Here is a 19,593-nt window from a genome sequence, read left to right on the forward strand (position 1 = left end):
CACATACTACGGCGATTTCATCTCATTCAAGAGATCATCGATAGAGGAGATGTGAGGATATGCAGAGTACCGATCGATGCTAACATTGTGGATCCTTTGACCAAGCCTTTGGCACAGAGAAAGCATGATGGTCACACTAGGTCAATAAGTATTCGATATCTCAATGATTGACACTGTACCGGTTCCACTGTACAAAAATTTTTGTACAAGTGTCGAACCTTTCCTTAAATAACCTATTGTGTTCTTTAGAAATTAAATTAGGAATCGCAGACGGAACTTAACATCATTGATTCCAAATTTAACTTATCTGTTCTTAATGGTTTAGATTTGAATCGCAAGCGGAACTTAACACTATTGATTCAAACCTACCTAGATTATTAATTCCATAAATATTAATTTCCAAAAACGGCTTCCAGGACTGCATGGCGAGGCACATGGCCTTCTTGGATATGGGAGCAACCACCACCGCCTAGGCAAAGCCTTTTAAGGAAAGCTAATATTTATTTCCTTAAATAACTCTAGGTCAACCAAAAAGAACAATCGAAACACAAGTTCGAAAAAGAAGAAAACACAAACTCGAAAAACTATTTCAAAAACTAGATCTAATTGCCTCTTGTATTTAGAATTCTTACAAAGAGAAAAACTAGCATGATGCGGAAAACAATTGCTAATTATACCTTCTCTTTGTATGCTAATGACCTCGAGATCTTCTGCCGTATTCCTCGCCTCGCCTTAGACGTCGTGTGGGCGACGATCTTCCAAGATGAACACCACCCAAAAGAGCTTCTCCTCTTCTTCTTATATCCGGCCACCACCACCAAGGAGAGAGAGCAAAAGGGAAAAGAGAAGGGTGAGGAAGAGGGCCGGCCACTTGAGATCTCCAAGCCAAAGAATAAGAGTTATCTCTCATGAAGCCCCCTCACCCCTTCTTTTATATTAATTTCCCAAGGCAAATAAGGAAAGATTTTTATATTTTTCCTTTTCCCTTTTTATTTTCCTTTTCCTTCCTATTGATTGAATTAATCATCAATCAATGGTTGAGATCAATCCTATTTGGTTTAGGATTGGGATTGATTTAATCCTATTGGCCGGCCCTTGCTTGGGCACCAAGCAAGGTGGCCGACCACCTTAAAAGGAAAAGAAAAAAAAAATTTTATATAAAATTTTACAAGATAAACTCTTATAAAATTTTATAAGCTCTCTTTCCTTAAGTATGAATTAAAAAAGGAAAGTTTCTAAAAATTAAAACCATGTTTTAAAATTTAAAAACTCTCTTATAAAATTTCCTTTTTTAACATGATGATAGAAAATTTTAATTTTAAAACTTATCTCCCTTTTTTTCTTAAACCATGAGGATGGTTAAAAAAGGAAAGTTTTAAAACTTTTAAAACTCTCTATTAAAACATGTGGCCAAATTCAATTTAGGAAAGTTTTAAAAATTAAAATCTCTCTTTTAAAACTTATAGTTTTCTACAAAGAGAAGATTTTAAAAATTCAAAACAACCCTCCCCTTTTTGAATTATTGTGGCCGGCCCCTTCATGCTTGGTCACCAAGCAAAGGGCCGGCCCCTTTAAAGAGGATGTGGTCGGCCATTGCTTGGTCACCAAGCAATGGTCCGGCCCCCTTCTTGGACACCAAGAAAAGCCTTACATTTGGATGGACTTGAGGCTATAATGAGGCTACGACAGGGATCTAGAGGAGAAATTGGTTTTGGCCTTCCGATGAGCTTGAGTATCCCGTGTTCGCCCCGAACACACAACTCAAATTCATCGATAACAACTCATTCCACTAAAGAGTTATTACCGCACTACCGCACCAATCCCAAATTACATTATGGGCTCCTTCTTATCATGAGTGTGTTAGTCTCCCTGTGTTTAAGATTATGAATGTCCACTAGTTAAGTAAGTTACTGACAACTCACTTAATTAATATCTAACTCCAAGAGTAGTACCACTCAACTTCATTGTCATGTCGGATTAAGTCCACCTGCAGGGTTTAACATGGCAATCCTTATGAGCTCCTCTTGGGGGCATTCTCAACCTAAATAACTAGGACACAGATTCCTTCTATAATCAACAACACACACTATAAGTAATATCATTTCCCAACTTATCGGGCATATTGATTTATCGAGCTAAACCTCACCCTTTGATAAATCAAAGAAATAAATATTAAATATATGTGCTTGTTATTATATTAGGATTAAGAGTACACACTTCCATAATAACTAAGGTTTAGTTTTTTTACTAAGTCAGTACAAAAAGAACTTACCTAAATGATCCTACTCAATACACTTAAAGTGTATCAGTGTAATTTATTAGTTAAGATAAACTAATACTTAATTACACTACGACTATACTGATAGTTTGTTCCTTTCTATCTTAGTCGCGAGCAACTGTTTATAATTTATAAGGTACTGATAACATGATCCTCTGTGTGTGACACCACACACCATGTTATCCACAATATAAATTAATTGAACATCTACATTTGGTATATATAAATGTAGACACTTGACCAATGTGATTCTTATAAATGTATATACAAAAGCTAGGCTTTTAGTATACACTCCAACAATCTCCCATTTATACTAAAAGACTATGCTGCCATAAATGTTGCCATACATCTGATTCCCAACCCTTCAACATGCCCATCAAAAGCTCTTGCCTTAAGGACCTTAGTGAAAGGGTCTATAGGTCATCACCTGATACAATCTAGGCAGCAACAACTTCTCCTCGTTTATACGATTTCTCGTATTGGGTGGTACTTGCGCTCTATTGTGTTTACTTGCCTTATAGACTTATGGTTTCTTCGAGTTTGCTACTGCACCATTATTATTACAATAAATTGTAATAATCTTTGGACAAACCAGAAATCATATCTAAGTCTATCTTGAAGTATCTGAGCCATACAGCTTCTATAGCTGCCTCTGAGGCTGCCATATACTTAGCTTCCATAGTGGAGTCTGAGAAAGCACCAATGCTTAACACTCCTCATAATTATGGCTTTACCTCCTAAAGTAAACACAAAACCCTGAGGTCGACTTACTATTGTCCCTATCCGATTGGAAATCAAAATCTATGCAACCCACAGGGACCAAATTAACTGCCTTATAAACTAGCATATAATCTCAAGTGCCTCTAAGGTACTAATATATGCTTTACTGCAGTCCAATGTCCTTGTCCAGGGTTACTTAGATATCTACTAATTATGCCCTCAACAAAACAGATCTCTGATCTCGTGCATAGCATGCATTAGGCTTCCGACAGCCGAAGCGTAAGGAACTACCTTCATGTCCTTTATTTCCTTTGATGTCTTCTGAGACATCTCTTTAGATAAAGCTACTCCATGGCTAAAAAGTAAGAAACCTTTCTTGGAGTTCTGCATGCTAAAACGAGCTAAGATTGTTTCGATTTATAAAGCTTGGGATAAGTAAAATATATTCTTTTCTTGTGATCCCTTTAATCCCAAGAATATATGCATTCTCCCAAGTCCTTTATATCAAGTTGTTTGGACAACCATACCCTTACTTCCGACAACACTTTGATATTGTTTCCAACTACCAAAAATGTCATCTACGTATAGTACAAGAAATACCACCATGCTTCCATCACAGTTCTTGTATACACAAGACTTATCCGGTAACTAAATCCGTAAGACTGGATTACAACCGGATGTTCCAAGACCTTGAAGCTTTACTTCAGTCCATAGACCGATTGAGCTTAAATACAAGATGCTCTTTGCTCTTTGCAATGAATTCTTCTGGTTGCTTTATATGGATATTTTCTTCAAGACTTCCATTAAGGAAAACTGTCTTGACATCCACTTATCAAATCTCATAGTCCATATAGATAAAAGAATCTGGATAGACTTAAGCATGGCTACTAGCGAAAAAGTTTCCTTTTTCAACAAGCCTTGCTATGAAAGTTTCCACCTTCCTGTCTATCCTTCTTTTCCTATTGTAGACCTATTTACACCAAATGGATTTTACACTATTTGGTGGTTCTATAAGCTCCCAGATTTTATTAGAATACATATATTCTAATTCTGTATTCATTGCTCTTTACAAAGATGTTGTATCTTTATCTTGGAGTGCTTTGTCATATATCTGGGAATCAGGTTCATGTTCACTAGGGATCAGGTCCAAAGACTCTCCCAAAACATGAATCTCTTAGGTTGCTTAACAACCTTCCCACTACGACGAGGCACTTTTTATAATTGTGTATCATTTGTGGTACGTGTTGCAGTTTCTTGTGATATTTCATCTTGTACAGTTGGTACTAGATTAGACATGTCCGTTATTATTTCCTTAAGAACAAATTTACTTATGGGCTCGTGTTTTATTTATATAGTCCTCTTCTAAAAATCAGTCATTGATACTAACAATGACCTTCTGATTTTTAAGACTATAAATCTACTTTCGTTTATCTAGGATAACTCATAAACAAGTGAACTCCTTCCCTACTTATCATTGTCTCTCTTCATCATATGTGCTGGACTACCCGAATCCGAATATGCTTCAAAATAAGCTTACGCCTATTCAGCAATTCTATATGAGTAGAGAGTTTTGACTTTGGAAGGTACTATGTTCACTTCCGTTTCCAGAGTATATTCTTAAAATGAATTTGGTAATTTTCTGAATAACTCATCATCAATTTACTCATTTCCTTAAGAGTCTTATACCTTCTACTACACCATTCTGTTGGGGTGTACTAGGTGTAGTTAGTTTGGATTAAATCCCGACTTCTGATAAGTGACTCCTAAACTATCCTAAGAGGTACTTGTTACTACGATTTCACCGCAGTATCTTGATACTTTTACTTTGACGTTACTCCACATCAGCCTAATATTCTTTGAATTAATCAAAGTACTTAGACTTGTGACGAGTCAAGTAAATGTATCCTTATCTCGAATAGTTGTCTATAAAAGAGATGAAATATTCGATACTACCTCTTGTCTGGATAGTCATAGGATCACACAAATCAGAATGAACCAATTCCAACATATCTTTGGCTCCATACCCCTTAGACTTAAAAGCTTCTTAGTTATATTTCCTTCCAAGTAAGACTCGCAGGTTGGAAAGATTTCCTCTACCAATGAAACCAAGAGTTCATTGGTTATTATCCTTTGAATTCTACTCAAGTTAATATAACATAGCCTTAGATGCCAAAGATATAATTGGTTCATTTCCGAAGGTTGCTTACTCTTAAAGTTAGAAGATGTGTTATTTAATTTCCATTTATTGCATTATGGGAGTTATTGGATTTATAAATTGCCATCTGACGTACCAGAATAGATATCTTTCCTATTTTCTCGATAACAACTTTGTTATCAAAATAGACACAATATTTATTCTTTAAATAGTTTAGAAACTGAAATAAATTTCTTTCTAAACTTGGTACTTAAAAGCAATTTCTTAAAATCCATGTTTTATTCCTATCAAAGGATAAACATCTCCCACTGCAACAGCTGCTACTTTTATAGCAATGCCCATGTGGACGGTGATTTATATAGTTGTCGGATTTTCTGGAACCCCTGCAATGAATTGCAGACATAATCAGTGGTTCCTGTATCTACACACCAGGTACCGGTAGATAACACCACTAGATATGTTTCAACAACTAACAAAATACACCGTTATTGTTCTTAGTTCTGAGAGGACAGTCTACCTTAATGTCCAAGTTTTCTAATCATTACAATTGGGACTACTAAGTCTATTCTATAGTATAACAACTAGGGGATTGACTAACATTTGAAATCCTAAGAATCACAAAAAATATTTGGTCAAGACCAACATCTCAAAAATCCCTGTGAATTTTATATGCCACGTTAGTGTGGACGTATACAAATTCTAAAAGGAGATTTTATCCATTAATTTTATCATCTTGTCAACCTATGACAAATAAAATTAATGGTTGGTCTGTCTTTGATCAAATATTTGGTCAAGCCTCTAAATTTTAAATAATATTGATTCCTCAAACAATACTATTTAAATTTACCAACACCTCAAAACACCGTGAGTTTTGCATGCCACGTTAGTGTGGACGTATACAAAATCAGCATTTGTAAGAGGAGGGTTTTACCCATTGACTATCTTGTCAATATAACTTTTTGACAAATAAAATTACCTCAAACACCATGAATCTTGTATGCCACGTTAGTGTGGACGTATACAAATTCAAACATTTGTAAGAGGGGTTTATTAATTTTATTTTCTTGCCAATTTAGTTTTATGACAAATCAATAGTCGGTTTCCCTTTGGTCACACAAGTGATAGTAGTGACTCCGTTGGGGAGGATACTATTAAATGTGTCTAAGTGTACACCATTACTTGATACTAAGTCCATTAAATAGAATTGTGCCCCTTCAGTTGGAGAAGATCACACACATCCTAAATAACTTCCTATAACCATCCATTAAGGAAGTTTGATCTAGTGATCCGCAAACAAACTCATCTGTTGCGGAGGGAGGCACTCAGAGCCAACACGCAAGCTTGTTGCATCACTTACAAACCAGTAATGGAGACCGTGGGATTAATATACTAATCCCTCTCCCACTTAGTTATTTAAGGTGAGGAATTTTAACCTATGCTAGCATACATCACATGCATATAAATATCACAGTAAATAAAAGCAATAAATTTGGAAATTAATTTTCCAACTATTATGGCCTTTTCCTTCACTGTCTTCGGTATGCTCCAACCCTAGCTGCTGCCATCTTTAGCCACCGCCATCGGGTCGAGTTGTCGCATCCATCTTGCTTCTTATTTCGCTGCGCCTCTGGTGCTCCAAATGTACCACGCCTCGCAAGAATCTGATTCGCGACAAGAAAAGAATTTTACATATATCGATCCTATATTCCTCGAGGGAATGTACATGTAATATAGATCGAAAAATAAAATTCTAAAATATAATACAGCTCCTGTTGTATTTTATACATACAATCACGCACACAAATAATGCCCTTGACATGTCCAAGGGTCCAATCACACATAATAACAATAAGCCATAATAGTTGGAGCCTGCAACCAAAGAGTTAGCACATCCTACTATTATCCTGCCTAAATTATGCATGACATGTGCATAACCTATTTGAATTCTAAAAATACACAGAGGCAAACCCTAGCTCTGATACCAATTGTTGGTTAATCCTCGGAAAACGTACCGGTTCCACTGTACAAAAATTTTTGTACAAGTGTCGAACCTTTCCTTAAATAACCTATTGTGTTCTTTAGAAATTAAATTAGGAATCGCAGACGAAACTTAACATCATTGATTCCAAATTTAACTTATCTGTTCTTAATGATTTAGATTTGAATCGCAAGCGGAACTTAACACTATTGATTCAAACCTACCTAGATTATTAATTCCATAAATATTAATTTCCAAAAACGGCTTCCAGGACTGCATGGCGAGGCACATGGCCTTCTTGGATATGGGAGCAACCACCACCGCCTAGGCAAAGCCTTTTAAGGAAAGCTAATATTTATTTCCTTAAATAACTCTAGGTCAACCAAAAAGAACAATCGAAACACAAGTTCGAAAAAGAAGAAAACACAAACTCGAAAAACTATTTCGAAAAACTAGATCTAATTGCCTCTTGTATTTAGAATTCTTACAAAGAGAAAAACTAGCATGATGCGGAAAACAATTGCTAATTATACCTTCTCTTTGTATGCTAATGACCTCGAGATCTTCTGCCGTATTCCTCGCCTCGCCTTAGACGTCGTGTGGGCGACGATCTTCCAAGATGAACACCACCCAAAAGAGCTTCTCCTCTTCTTCTTATATCCGGCCACCACCACCAAGGAGAGAGAGCAAAAGGGAAAAGAGAAGGGTGAGGAAGAGGGCCGGCCACTTGAGATCTCCAAGCCAAAGAATAAGAGTTATCTCTCATGAAGCCCCCTCACCCCTTCTTTTATATTAATTTCCCAAGGCAAATAAGGAAAGATTTTTATATTTTTCCTTTTTCCTTTTTATTTTCCTTTTCCTTCCTATTGATTGAATTAATCATCAATCAATGGTTGAGATCAATCCTATTTGGTTTAGGATTGGGATTGATTTAATCCTATTGGCCGGCCCTTGCTTGGGCACCAAGCAAGGTGGCCGACCACCTTAAAAGGAAAAGAAAAAAAAAATTTATATAAAATTTTACAAGATAAACTCTTATAAAATTTTACAAGCTCTCTTTCCTTAAGTATGAATTAAAAAAGGAAAGTTTCTAAAAATTAAAACCATGTTTTAAAATTTAAAAACTCTCTTATAAAATTTCCTTTTTTAACATGATGATAGAAAATTTTAATTTTAAAACTTATCTCCCTTTTTTTCTTAAACCATGAGGATGGTTAAAAAAGGAAAGTTTTAAAACTTTTAAAACTCTCTATTAAAACATGTGGCCAAATTCAATTTAGGAAAGTTTTAAAAATTAAAATCTCTCTTTTAAAACTTATAGTTTTCTACAAAGAGAAGATTTTAAAAATTCAAAACAACCCTCCCCTTTTTGAATTATTGTGGCCGGCCCCTTCATGCTTGGTCACCAAGCAAAGGGCCGGCCCTTTTAAAGAGGATGTGGTCGGCCATTGCTTGGTCACCAAGCAATGGTCCGGCCCCCTTCTTGGACACCAAGAAAAGCCTTACATTTGGATGGACTTGAGGCTATAATGAGGCTACGACAGGGATCTAGAGGAGAAATTGGTTTTGGCCTTCCGATGAGCTTGAGTATCCCGTGTTCGCCCCGAACACACAACTCAAATTCATCGATAACAACTCATTCCACTAAAGAGTTATTACCGCACTACCGCACCAATCCCAAATTACATTATGGGCTCCTTCTTATCATGAGTGTGTTAGTCTCCCTGTGTTTAAGATTATGAATGTCCACTAGTTAAGTAAGTTACTGACAACTCACTTAATTAATATCTAACTCCAAGAGTAGTACCACTCAACTTCATTGTCATGTCGGACTAAGTCCACCTGCAGGGTTTAACATGGCAATCCTTATGAGCTCCTCTTGGGGGCATTCTCAACCTAGATAACTAGGACACAGATTCCTTCTATAATCAACAACACACACTATAAGTAATATCATTTCCCAACTTATCGGGCATATTGATTTATCGAGCTAAACCTCACCCTTTGATAAATCAAAGAAATAAATATTAAATATATGTGCTTGTTATTATATTAGGATTAAGAGTACACACTTCCATAATAACTAAAGTTTAGTTCTTTTACTAAGTCAGTACAAAAAGAACTTACCTAAATGATCCTACTCAATACACTTAAAGTGTATCAGTGTAATTTATTAGTTAAGATAAACTAATACTTAATTACACTACGACTATACTGATAGTTTGTTCCTTTTTATCTTAGTCGCGAGCAACTGTTTATAATTTATAAGGTACTGATAACATGATCCTCTGTGTGTGACACCACACACCATGTTATCCACAATATAAATTAATTGAACATCTACATTTGGTATATATAAATGTAGACACTTGACCAATGTGATTCTTATAAATGTATATATAAAAGCTAGGCTTTTAGTATACACTCCAACACCTTTGGCACAGAGAAAGCATGATGGTCACACTAGGTCAATAAGTATTCGATATCTCAATGATTGACACTAGTGCTAGTGGGAGATTGTTAGTATTAGCCTAGTACCAATTATGAGATGATTGTAAAGGGCTCATTATTGTATCATATTTCATTATTAATAAAAGATAAAGTTTGTTATTATATTTATTTCATATCAGTGTCGATTGAATAAGTATAATAATGTCCTTGGGTAGTAGATTCTTATCTATAACATATCAATTAATTGAATTGATAGTGAGATATTATAGATATACATAGAACAATACTCTTAACTATTCCTAGTCAAGGATTAATATACAAGGACAATATTAATGCGTTGAGACTAGCATGTTGGTCAATGGATGACTTGATTTCACAAATCATGGATATGAGATATCAGATTGACACATGAGTATATATTAGAGAATACATACTGAATGACCCGCCATAAGAATGTTTCATGGATCATTATATGAGTGTCATAAACATTCTCATGTGACTATTGGTATGAATAGTCTTTAGACCTGAAGTCACTACGGTTCCCTACATAAGGAGTTGTGTACTTTAGTATTGACAAACACCACCTGTAACAAGGTGGACAATAAAGTTGATTACTGGGTATGTAATGAATTATGCGGAGGGATGTGAGTGATGTAGATGAGATCTATCCCTTCCATATGACAGAAGTGATATCCGTGGGCCCTTTGATTAGTAGGACACAAGAAAACATGGTCATGCTCAAATGAGTCAATATGAGATATTGAGCTTATTTGATTGAGTGTGTATACTTAGAGATCAAGAAACACAAAGGTTGATAAGAGGATGACACGGTCTATGCCTCATTGATCAATCTAGATATCAAGGATAGAGTGATTAAGTCATACAAGATAATAGCCACGGGTAGGTTATGTCTGATCTCGACTTTCTCGTCACTTGGATAGCAATGATGCCTTGCTAGATGTCACTCATTATTTATGTATCTAAATGTTGATTTGAATACATTGCCAACGTTACGAGAACCTATTGGGTCACACACAAAGAACAAGTAGATTTGGAGATGAGTTCATATGATGAATCATTGAATTAAGTCTAATCCGAATTAGACTTATTAAGTTAGACTCAATTGGATCTAATTATTGGATTAAGTCCAATTCAAACTAGACTCAAGGAGTCAATTCAAATTAATGAAATAGTGATTCATTGAATTTGAAATTGCATGAGATTAGTTGAGTAAGACTCGATTGAATTAGATTCAAGTGAATTAGACTTGAGTTAGACTCAAGTGAATTAGACGTGAGTTAGACTCAAGTGAATTAGACTTGAGTTAGACTCAAGTGAGGATTAATGGAGATTAATGCATTGAATTTTCAAAATTCAATAAGTCATTCAACTTTCGAAATTGAATTCAAAATGAAGAGTTTCAAGTGAGGTCCTTAATGGAGAGTGAATGCTCATTAATTAAATTAATGCTCATTAAGTGTTTTCATTGGATGAAAATACTTAAGCAATTTTTCTCTCATTTTTGAGGAAATTATTCATTCTCCTTCTCTACTCCTCTTGGCAGAAATTACCTTGCTTGGTTGCTAGCACAACATTAGGTAGTTTTCTTCTCCATTTTGTGAGTTTGTGAGACAAATGAACACTACTTGTTCGTGTGGATACTGAAAGAGGTGCGAACGTGTGATCGTGCCGAGATTCAAGTTGTCTGGAGTCCGTGTGCATAAGCATGTTTAGCGCTCTAGTTTCTAACACTTTCTTCTTGCGTTCATGTGCGACTTTCGATCACCAAGTGTCCGGTCAACCATGACCCATTTGGACTTTTCATCTTGTCAACTATCCGATCAAACTTAAACTATACTTGACTCTTACTCAACCAACTAATATATTAATCGTCAACTGTCAAATATCTAGTTAGTTTTGACCTACTTGACGTCTCAACTAACTAACATATTGATCAAATATCGAAACTCTAATTCGAATCCACTCGGATTTGTCAACTTGATCAACTTTGATGAGGAGTCGATTGCACCAACGAACAATCCTACTAATTAGAATCCTATCTAATAAAATATTAAAATATATTAAAACATATAAATCATTAAAAAAATTATAAATAATTAATTCAAATACTTTGGGTCGAAGAAATATGAACACATTACACATAGAATGAATCATGCGTATACTCTCGTACAAAAAAGAGCAATTAAACGAATTAGAATACATCATGGCGATAAAATATATTTAAAATTTATGATTAATTTTTCCTATGATTGTTTTTTTAAAGTAGTACTAACTTTATAAAATTTCCCCATAATCCTCCACATACTTAAGTCAATTATGCAATCAAAGAGCAGTTTTGATTACACTCAATTTATAAATTCGTACTGAGGGAAAAAATTAATATACACCATCAAATTAATTAATTAATTAATTAAGCATATTAAAAAGTCTCTATACCCATAGTATTCACCTGAATATATTATATAAGAAAGAAAACATATTTATTAAAATTAAAGAAAACAGATTTCGAGTCGACTGAAGTATGACAACTCACGGAAAAAAAACCTTGATATCCAACATCCCGTAAGTAGTTGTGTGATTTATTTGAAGAAATAAATCACATAATTCTTAGATTATAACTTAGATTATAACTTGGCGTCCTTCTCCTCTAACATAGTTCTTAAAATTAAGTCAAGAAGACATAAATTATCAAAGGAAATAGACTGTATCATCCATTCACTATTGATATCAATATGACAATATATCATTATCCCTTCAGGACACGTGGATAATTAAATTATCTAAGATTAAAAAAAAACAAAATAGCATTAGACTTGAAACCAAACTGATAAAAATCCAAGTAAATCTTCGAGTCACTGTTTCATTAATTCATTGGACTAGTACGCCAGTTGCGTGTTAAGAACAAGTTAATTGAGTCGGCCTTCAAACATAATTGGATCAGGTCTAAGGGAATTTTCAATGGTTAGAATTTTAAATGAATTTTTTTTCAGGATCTCAATATGTCACATCAATAATATGAAAATTTATTGAAATATCTTTAATGGTTAAAGTTCTAAATGAGTTTTTTTATGATCCAATTCATAACATGAGTTACATGACTTCATGCATATTGCATCAAATTCAAGATAAAAGAGCAGGTTTATATTTTCACTATTGCTCTTAAACTACAAACCTGAAACCTCACCTCTACAATGATTCAAAACTTTTATTCAGCTTTTTAGATGTACAAATCTCTCATAAGCCTTGCATTGATGATGTTCTAAGTTTTTTAAAATATGAGGTTCAACTGTAATAAAATAAAACAAGGAAAAAAGTAAATAAAAATATCAACACAATAAAATAAAATGTTTTATTTCACTAATTTTAAACTCAAAATATGAGTTAAAACATGTTCCGCCGCTGAAAACTTATTCTCACTAAAAAGTAAAGAATAAATCATCACTAGAATTATGTCTATTAAGTGCCAACTAATGGCTTCAAGATAAACATCTTGCATGAGTGAGGTCCAACTGTGGCTGTCAAACTGCCTGTCGAATTTCCTTTCAGTGTTTCATGCTGCCACAAAAACATTATAAATATTTTTAGTCATAATCTTCTTCTTATTTTTAAATTAATGAGTGAAAATAATATTAATACCTTCCAAAGGTCTCTAACTTCTACTGATGTGTGTCGAGGAAGTCCAACATCTTCCCATGTAGCTGTGATGGAACTTGATTCTTGTGAGTCTCTATTTAACAAAATGACCACTTTGCTTCCAGGACAAAGAGGTCCAGCCCAAACCTATATAATGGATAAATATACCTTTGTTAGGATTTTGATATAAAAATGATATGAGACACTTTTGACAATCATAAAATTTCAGGACTATATTTTGAAAAACTGAGTAAATCATGAGATGTGAAATGAAAATTTTCTTATGAAAGAGAGGGTAGATTACCTCAAGGTTTCCATCCTTCATTACTTTCTTTCCTTGCACTCCAAGAGGATCTATTCATGTCCAAAATAAAGATGAATTTTATATATTTTTCATTTCACAAGAGAAGATTATGTATTACAATAAATTAGTAATTTTTTGTTCACCTTGATTGACCGCTATTACTTCTTCATTCCCAATTATATCTTTGATCTCCTTAGTTAAGGTCCTTACGTCACAACCAATAATCAAGGGAGCCTATATCAAAAAATTGATACAAATATTTAACAAACATAGTCAATTAATGATGCTTTTGCAACCTAGAGGCATCAATGAGTCATGCTCGGGTCTAGCTCAGCTCGAGCTTGAGATGGCTCAGCTATGCCGGGTTGGGCAATACTTAGGTTAACCTAGCTAGCCATGGTTGGAGTGACATAAGAAGGTCAAGATCCTAGCAAAGCGCATACTGAGTTAGACCATGTTTAACCCGAGCCCATTTGATAGGATTCAAACTCATTTTACACGACTTATCTCATTCAACTTGTCTCTAACAGCATGTGTTTACCTTAGCGAGAGCCCATAAACTGAAATGCACAATATATTCATCATGGGTCATTCCTCCATTGCCAACTTCAAGCATGTCAGGATCTGTACATAAATAATATGATGACTTAATTCACTATTCCATGAATATTGTTTTAATAATCATTTATGAGTGATTTAATCATTTAAAGTGCAATAAGATAAATAAATAGATAAATAATTAGGTATAGAAACTAACCGTTCCAACCACCAGGTTTAGCATAGCGAGCATTGCCATCATTCTGGTCCATTTTTCCAATCATGCTAAAAGAAAAAATGTATATAAAGTTAGACATATTTCGAATAGAGTCGTATATATAGTTTCTAATATCATCGGTTTTACTCTACCTATCCCAGTTATCAACGATATCGCCGGTCGTTCTCCAACTATTTCCCACCCCTGCAGCCCATGTAGCTACATTGGATTGACCCCTAAACAAATAAACAACAACAATAATAAGTCGAAAATTGTTGTTTTGGAGACTACAAAACATACACTTGACGGCATAGTGGTGCAATAGTAATCACTTACCATTCGCAAAGTGAGTAATAGATTGGTCTACCAGCCTGCCTTAAAGCTTTTGTCATTACCGGATACCTACAAAGTTATGTAAAAGTTTCAAAAATTTAAGACTTAATTAAAAAATATAATTATATTTGTTAAAAAATATTTACCTGACTTGTGGATCTATATTCCTATTATAACAATTGTCGTACTTCAAATAATCAATGCCCTGTTAAAAAATATATATATATTTGCCCTCTTGAAATGAATACTTTGAACAAAAATAAATTATTGAAGCATTTGAAAAGTAAGAAACGTTTATCTTAATCCAAAATTTATATCTTCACATGGATCAACTATTGACATCTTTAACAAGTCAGCAATTTACTAAAGATCACACTTAGATTTATGAATTAATTAAAATACATCTTGTACTTTTGTGTTTATCAAAAAGCATACTCAATTTATTACTCTTATCATTATACTCTTCAATCATTTTTCTCTTTCCTTTCGTCTCTCATATGCAGCAATCTTTTTTCTCTTTTCTCTCCTCTCTTCTTTTTCCTTCTCTTTTTAATGCATGCATGCATAACGTGAGCATGATATAATTTTATATCATATTCACTTTGGATTTGATATGATTCATATTAGACCCACAGGATGTAAGGGTTTAACTAATTTTTTCGATAATATTTTAATACTTCTAGAAAAATTGAAATAAGTAATGGAGGACATCATTGGACTCTTTGTAGCCTCAGAAATCCACAAGATCTGAAATGATTTCAATCAGACTTATCTAGGTGCATTTGTGTATTTTGGTCAAAACTCATTTATCAACCTATAGACATTAGATTGCAACTATTTTAGAACTTGTGGATTTATGAGATTGCAAGGAGTCCAACAGTGTCATCCATTGCATATTTCAATTTTTTCGGAGATGTTAAAATTTTATTAGAAAAATTAGTTAAATCATAAATTAACGCATTAATATCAGGCACAACGTGGGTCTGATATGATTCATATCAGGTCCAGAGATGTTAGACAATCTAATATCCTATTAACAATATAGTCTCTTGGCAAATTAGATGTCCTATAAATTTCTCTCTTTATCTCTTTATCTCTTTATCTCTTTCCTCTATTCTATTTCAATATTTATCTCTATTATCTCTAATTGCTTTTACTACTTCACCTTCATTGACAAATAGACTTAGAGTAAAATGTAATTTTCTTACCCATGATGCAAATGTTTGTGCATCTACATACTCATAACCAAGCGATCCGGGCATCCCATTAGAACATGTTCGATCACTGCAAATCACAAACACCCATCTTATAATTAATTCTTATATATATATATATATATATATATATATAAATATAATGTACTCTTAGGGTTAAAGAAACTTTTGCCAATTAACTTACCCTGCGCTAGAGTAGATTCCAAGCTTAAGCCCCTTGCTATGAACGTAATCGGCTAGTGCTTTGATCCCAGATGGAAAAGTTTTATAATTTCCGACTACTTCGCCCTGAAATCATTAGACACATAAACAATAAAATTCAAGGACAAATTTTAGCAAGGGATCTACTTCTTCATTAAGTCATTCTCCCTTCCCTTCTCTAGTACAGTTATCATTCCATCGAATAAAATGGGTGGTAGGGTTTTCACTTTTCATAGTCCAAGAGAGAAGAAGCATCTAACCTTTGGTGTGCGATTGTACTCCGCCCAACAATCATCTAAAATATTTGAAAAACAATATTTTTCATTAGATTAATCAAAAGCTTAATCTATTAAATTTATGTGTTTTAGAAAAGAAACATGCCATGTTATAATACCTAGATTGACATATTGGTACCCAAGCTCTGCCAAACCGGTGGATACTATTGCATCAGCTGTATTGCAAATAATTATGAAAATTAGAAAAATAATAATAATAATAATAAAATTGTATAATGCGAATTAATGATTTGTACCTGTTTCTTTTATCAATGTCTCATTGATATTACAACCGAAGCGATTCCAACTATTCCACCTGACATTAATTAAACAACGAAATTAGTGTTCAAATAATGTATATAGAATATTTGACACTTAATTAAGGCATTAAAAACATTTTCCAAATAACTAAGAAATGTGGATCATAAACACGATATTTAGAAAAATCAATAGAGAAATTTGAAATCTAATTAATGTCAAAAAATCTTAATATGCATATTCAATTTATAAAAAAAAAAATTTATTTTTACCCCATAGCAGGAGTCAAGCCGAGGCCGTTAGCCAGCAAATTTCTATGCGGATTAATCATCTTTCTGCACTCGACGCTAAGGCATGAGATCAAGCATAACAGTATTGCCAATGTAGTGAGCACCTTCTCCATCTTTCTCACACTATTTTATACAATTACAAGAATATAATGAATATGTGTATATATATATACACGAATGAAGATTAGAATTGGTGTAATGGAATTGCCACATAATGACTTTTGGATAAGTATTAATTAAATTAATTGATTACTTTTTTTAACCTAATTCTTATCTATTTATTCTTTTGGATAAGATTGAATCCGTTTATAATTTGCCTTTTTTACTTACTTTAATACATGCCATAGGGTTGGATTGACTTATAATTAAAATACTATATATAAATAAGACAGAGATTAAGACAGACCGTTTTTTCTTTTGTTTGTTTGTTTGTTTGTTTGTTTGTTGCTGTATTCGTATACGTATAACAAGGAGAAGTGAATTTTAGTCTATATATATATAAAAGTAGGAGTATTTTTTTAGTATATATTAATTAATTAATATTAAATCTAAAAAATTATTAAAAATTAATTACCTAAAAAGTAAGGATTAGATTAACATAATTTTGGCATACGGATCAATTGAATTTTGGTAGCCAATTATAATTATTTATTAGTCGAAATAAACTTTAGTAGGTAATTTTTTTTTTGACCAAACTTAATTTTGGCTAGTAATATATTAAAAATATTGACTAATTGAGTTTTGATCTGTAATTTAATTTGATTGGTATTTAAAATTTTTTTCTAACTAAACTTAAAATATTAAAAAAATATCCGACTAAGTTTTAGTCGATATATGATAATTATTGTTGACCCAGATAAAGTTCAATAGGTATTTTTAAAATAAATTTTGAAAAATATTTTATCTTTTTTGACTGATTAAAATTGATTTTGAAAGGTGAAATATTAAAAAATATCGACCAATTGACAAACTTTTTATACATATATTTTTGCCGATTAAAATTAATTTTGATAGGTGAAAATTTAAAAAATATCATCAAAAATTCATTTTGACGGTACAAATTATGATAAAAGTTAGTAGATTCAGATAAAATTTTATTATTTAAAAATAATTGTGTCATGTAAATTTATTGAACAAGAAAGAAGCGCATATATCTTTAATCCGTTTATAACTTATCTTTACTTAATATATGTGGTTTAGTTTTGTGAAAATAAAATAAAAATATAAAACCATGGATATTGGTTAATGAGATATATCGGATAAAACAACAAATGACAAATTTAAGTATTATGAAATGTCAAAAAATCATTAATAAATAATTAATTATTACGAGAGAAAATAAGGATTAACCATGAATTTTTTTAGCCAAACTCATTTTTGCTAGTAATTTTCTGGCCTAACATAATTGACTAGAAAAATATTAACAAATACAGACCAAATGAATTTTTATCGGCAATATAATTATTTATCGATCAAAATAAACTTTGCTAAATATTTGTATTTTTTACTGACGAAACTTAATTTTGGCTAGTAATATATTAAAACAAATACAAACCGATTGAGTTTTGGTCGGTAATTATAAATTAATTTTGACAAAAATAAATTTTAGTTTCTATTTTTTAATATCCAAAATTAATTTTTGTAAGTAAAATATTTAAACTTACCGTCCATGTGAATTTTGATGGATAATTATAAACTATTTATTGATAAAAATAAATTTTGATTGATATTCTAATTTTTTTTATTGGCCAAACCTAAAATATTAAAAAATATCGATTAACTAAATTTTAGTCAGTAATATAAATATTTATTAGCCTAAATAAAATTTAATTAATATTAAAAAAAAATTTACTAACCAAACTTAATTTTGGTTGGTAAAACAAAAATAAAAAATTACAGACTAATAATTGACTTTTTTGTCAATAAGTATAAGTTTTTTTTTGTCAAAATAAATTTACGGTTTTTTTACTTACCAAAATTAATTTTGACAAGTAAAATATTAAAAAAATAAATCAACTGTCCAATTTTTTTTATATATATTTTTACCAATTAAAATTAATTTTGATTGGTAAAAATATCATTCAAAATCCATTTTGGTGGTACATATTATTTGTGCTAAAATTTGGTTGATAATTGTATTAGTTTAAGTTTATATATATATATATATATATATATATATATATATATATATATATATATATATATATATATATATATATATATATATATATATATATATACGTGCATATATATATATATATATACGTGCACTGTGCGCGTCGTCAATCAATGATTGTGCGCATTGCGCAGGAGATCAATTAATAATTTTTTATTTATTTTTTTTTATATTTTAAATTAAAAAAATAATTAAAAAATTAACATTTCCTTATATAAATTTTTAATACATTAATATATCTCCTCATCATATTACAATACTCAATAAATACTTAAATTATTTTTATTTTAATTTTTTTTAAAACCAAACACTATAACCTAATTGGGAAATCTGAACTCTAGAGGTAAAATCTAAAAAAAATAGTTTTGATACTATAACCCAAAGTCTGAACCCTAGAGGTAAAATCTAAAAAAAATAACTTTGATACTATAATCCAAAGCCTGAACTCTAGAGGTAAAATCTAAAAAAAAAAATAGCTTTGATAACCGAAAGCCTGAATCTTAAATAGCTTTGATACTATAACTTAAATCCTGAACCCTAGAGGTAAAATCT

At 32.2% G+C, this 19,593-nt stretch overlaps 1 protein-coding gene across 1 annotated transcript; it reads right to left on the reverse strand.

Annotated features, from left to right (window-relative positions):
* Positions 1 to 13,059: 13,059 nt before the first annotated feature.
* On the reverse strand, positions 13,060 to 16,978 carry LOC121995388 (alpha-galactosidase-like). The gene is made up of 15 exons (XM_042549139.1): positions 16,848 to 16,978; positions 16,575 to 16,633; positions 16,437 to 16,493; positions 16,303 to 16,337; positions 16,026 to 16,129; positions 15,836 to 15,911; positions 14,774 to 14,832; positions 14,631 to 14,696; positions 14,447 to 14,530; positions 14,298 to 14,362; positions 14,082 to 14,164; positions 13,684 to 13,774; positions 13,541 to 13,590; positions 13,240 to 13,383; positions 13,060 to 13,158 (listed from the first exon to the last, which is right to left on the reverse strand). Exons 1-15 carry the CDS (start codon positions 16,976 to 16,978, stop codon positions 13,060 to 13,062), a joined length of 1,203 nt encoding a protein of 400 aa, XP_042405073.1.
* Between the last annotated feature and the right edge of the window lie 2,615 nt (positions 16,979 to 19,593).

The sequence above is a fragment of the Zingiber officinale genome, chromosome 6A (assembly GCF_018446385.1).
Source record: "Zingiber officinale cultivar Zhangliang chromosome 6A, Zo_v1.1, whole genome shotgun sequence".
Lineage (NCBI taxonomy): Eukaryota > Viridiplantae > Streptophyta > Magnoliopsida > Zingiberales > Zingiberaceae > Zingiber > Zingiber officinale.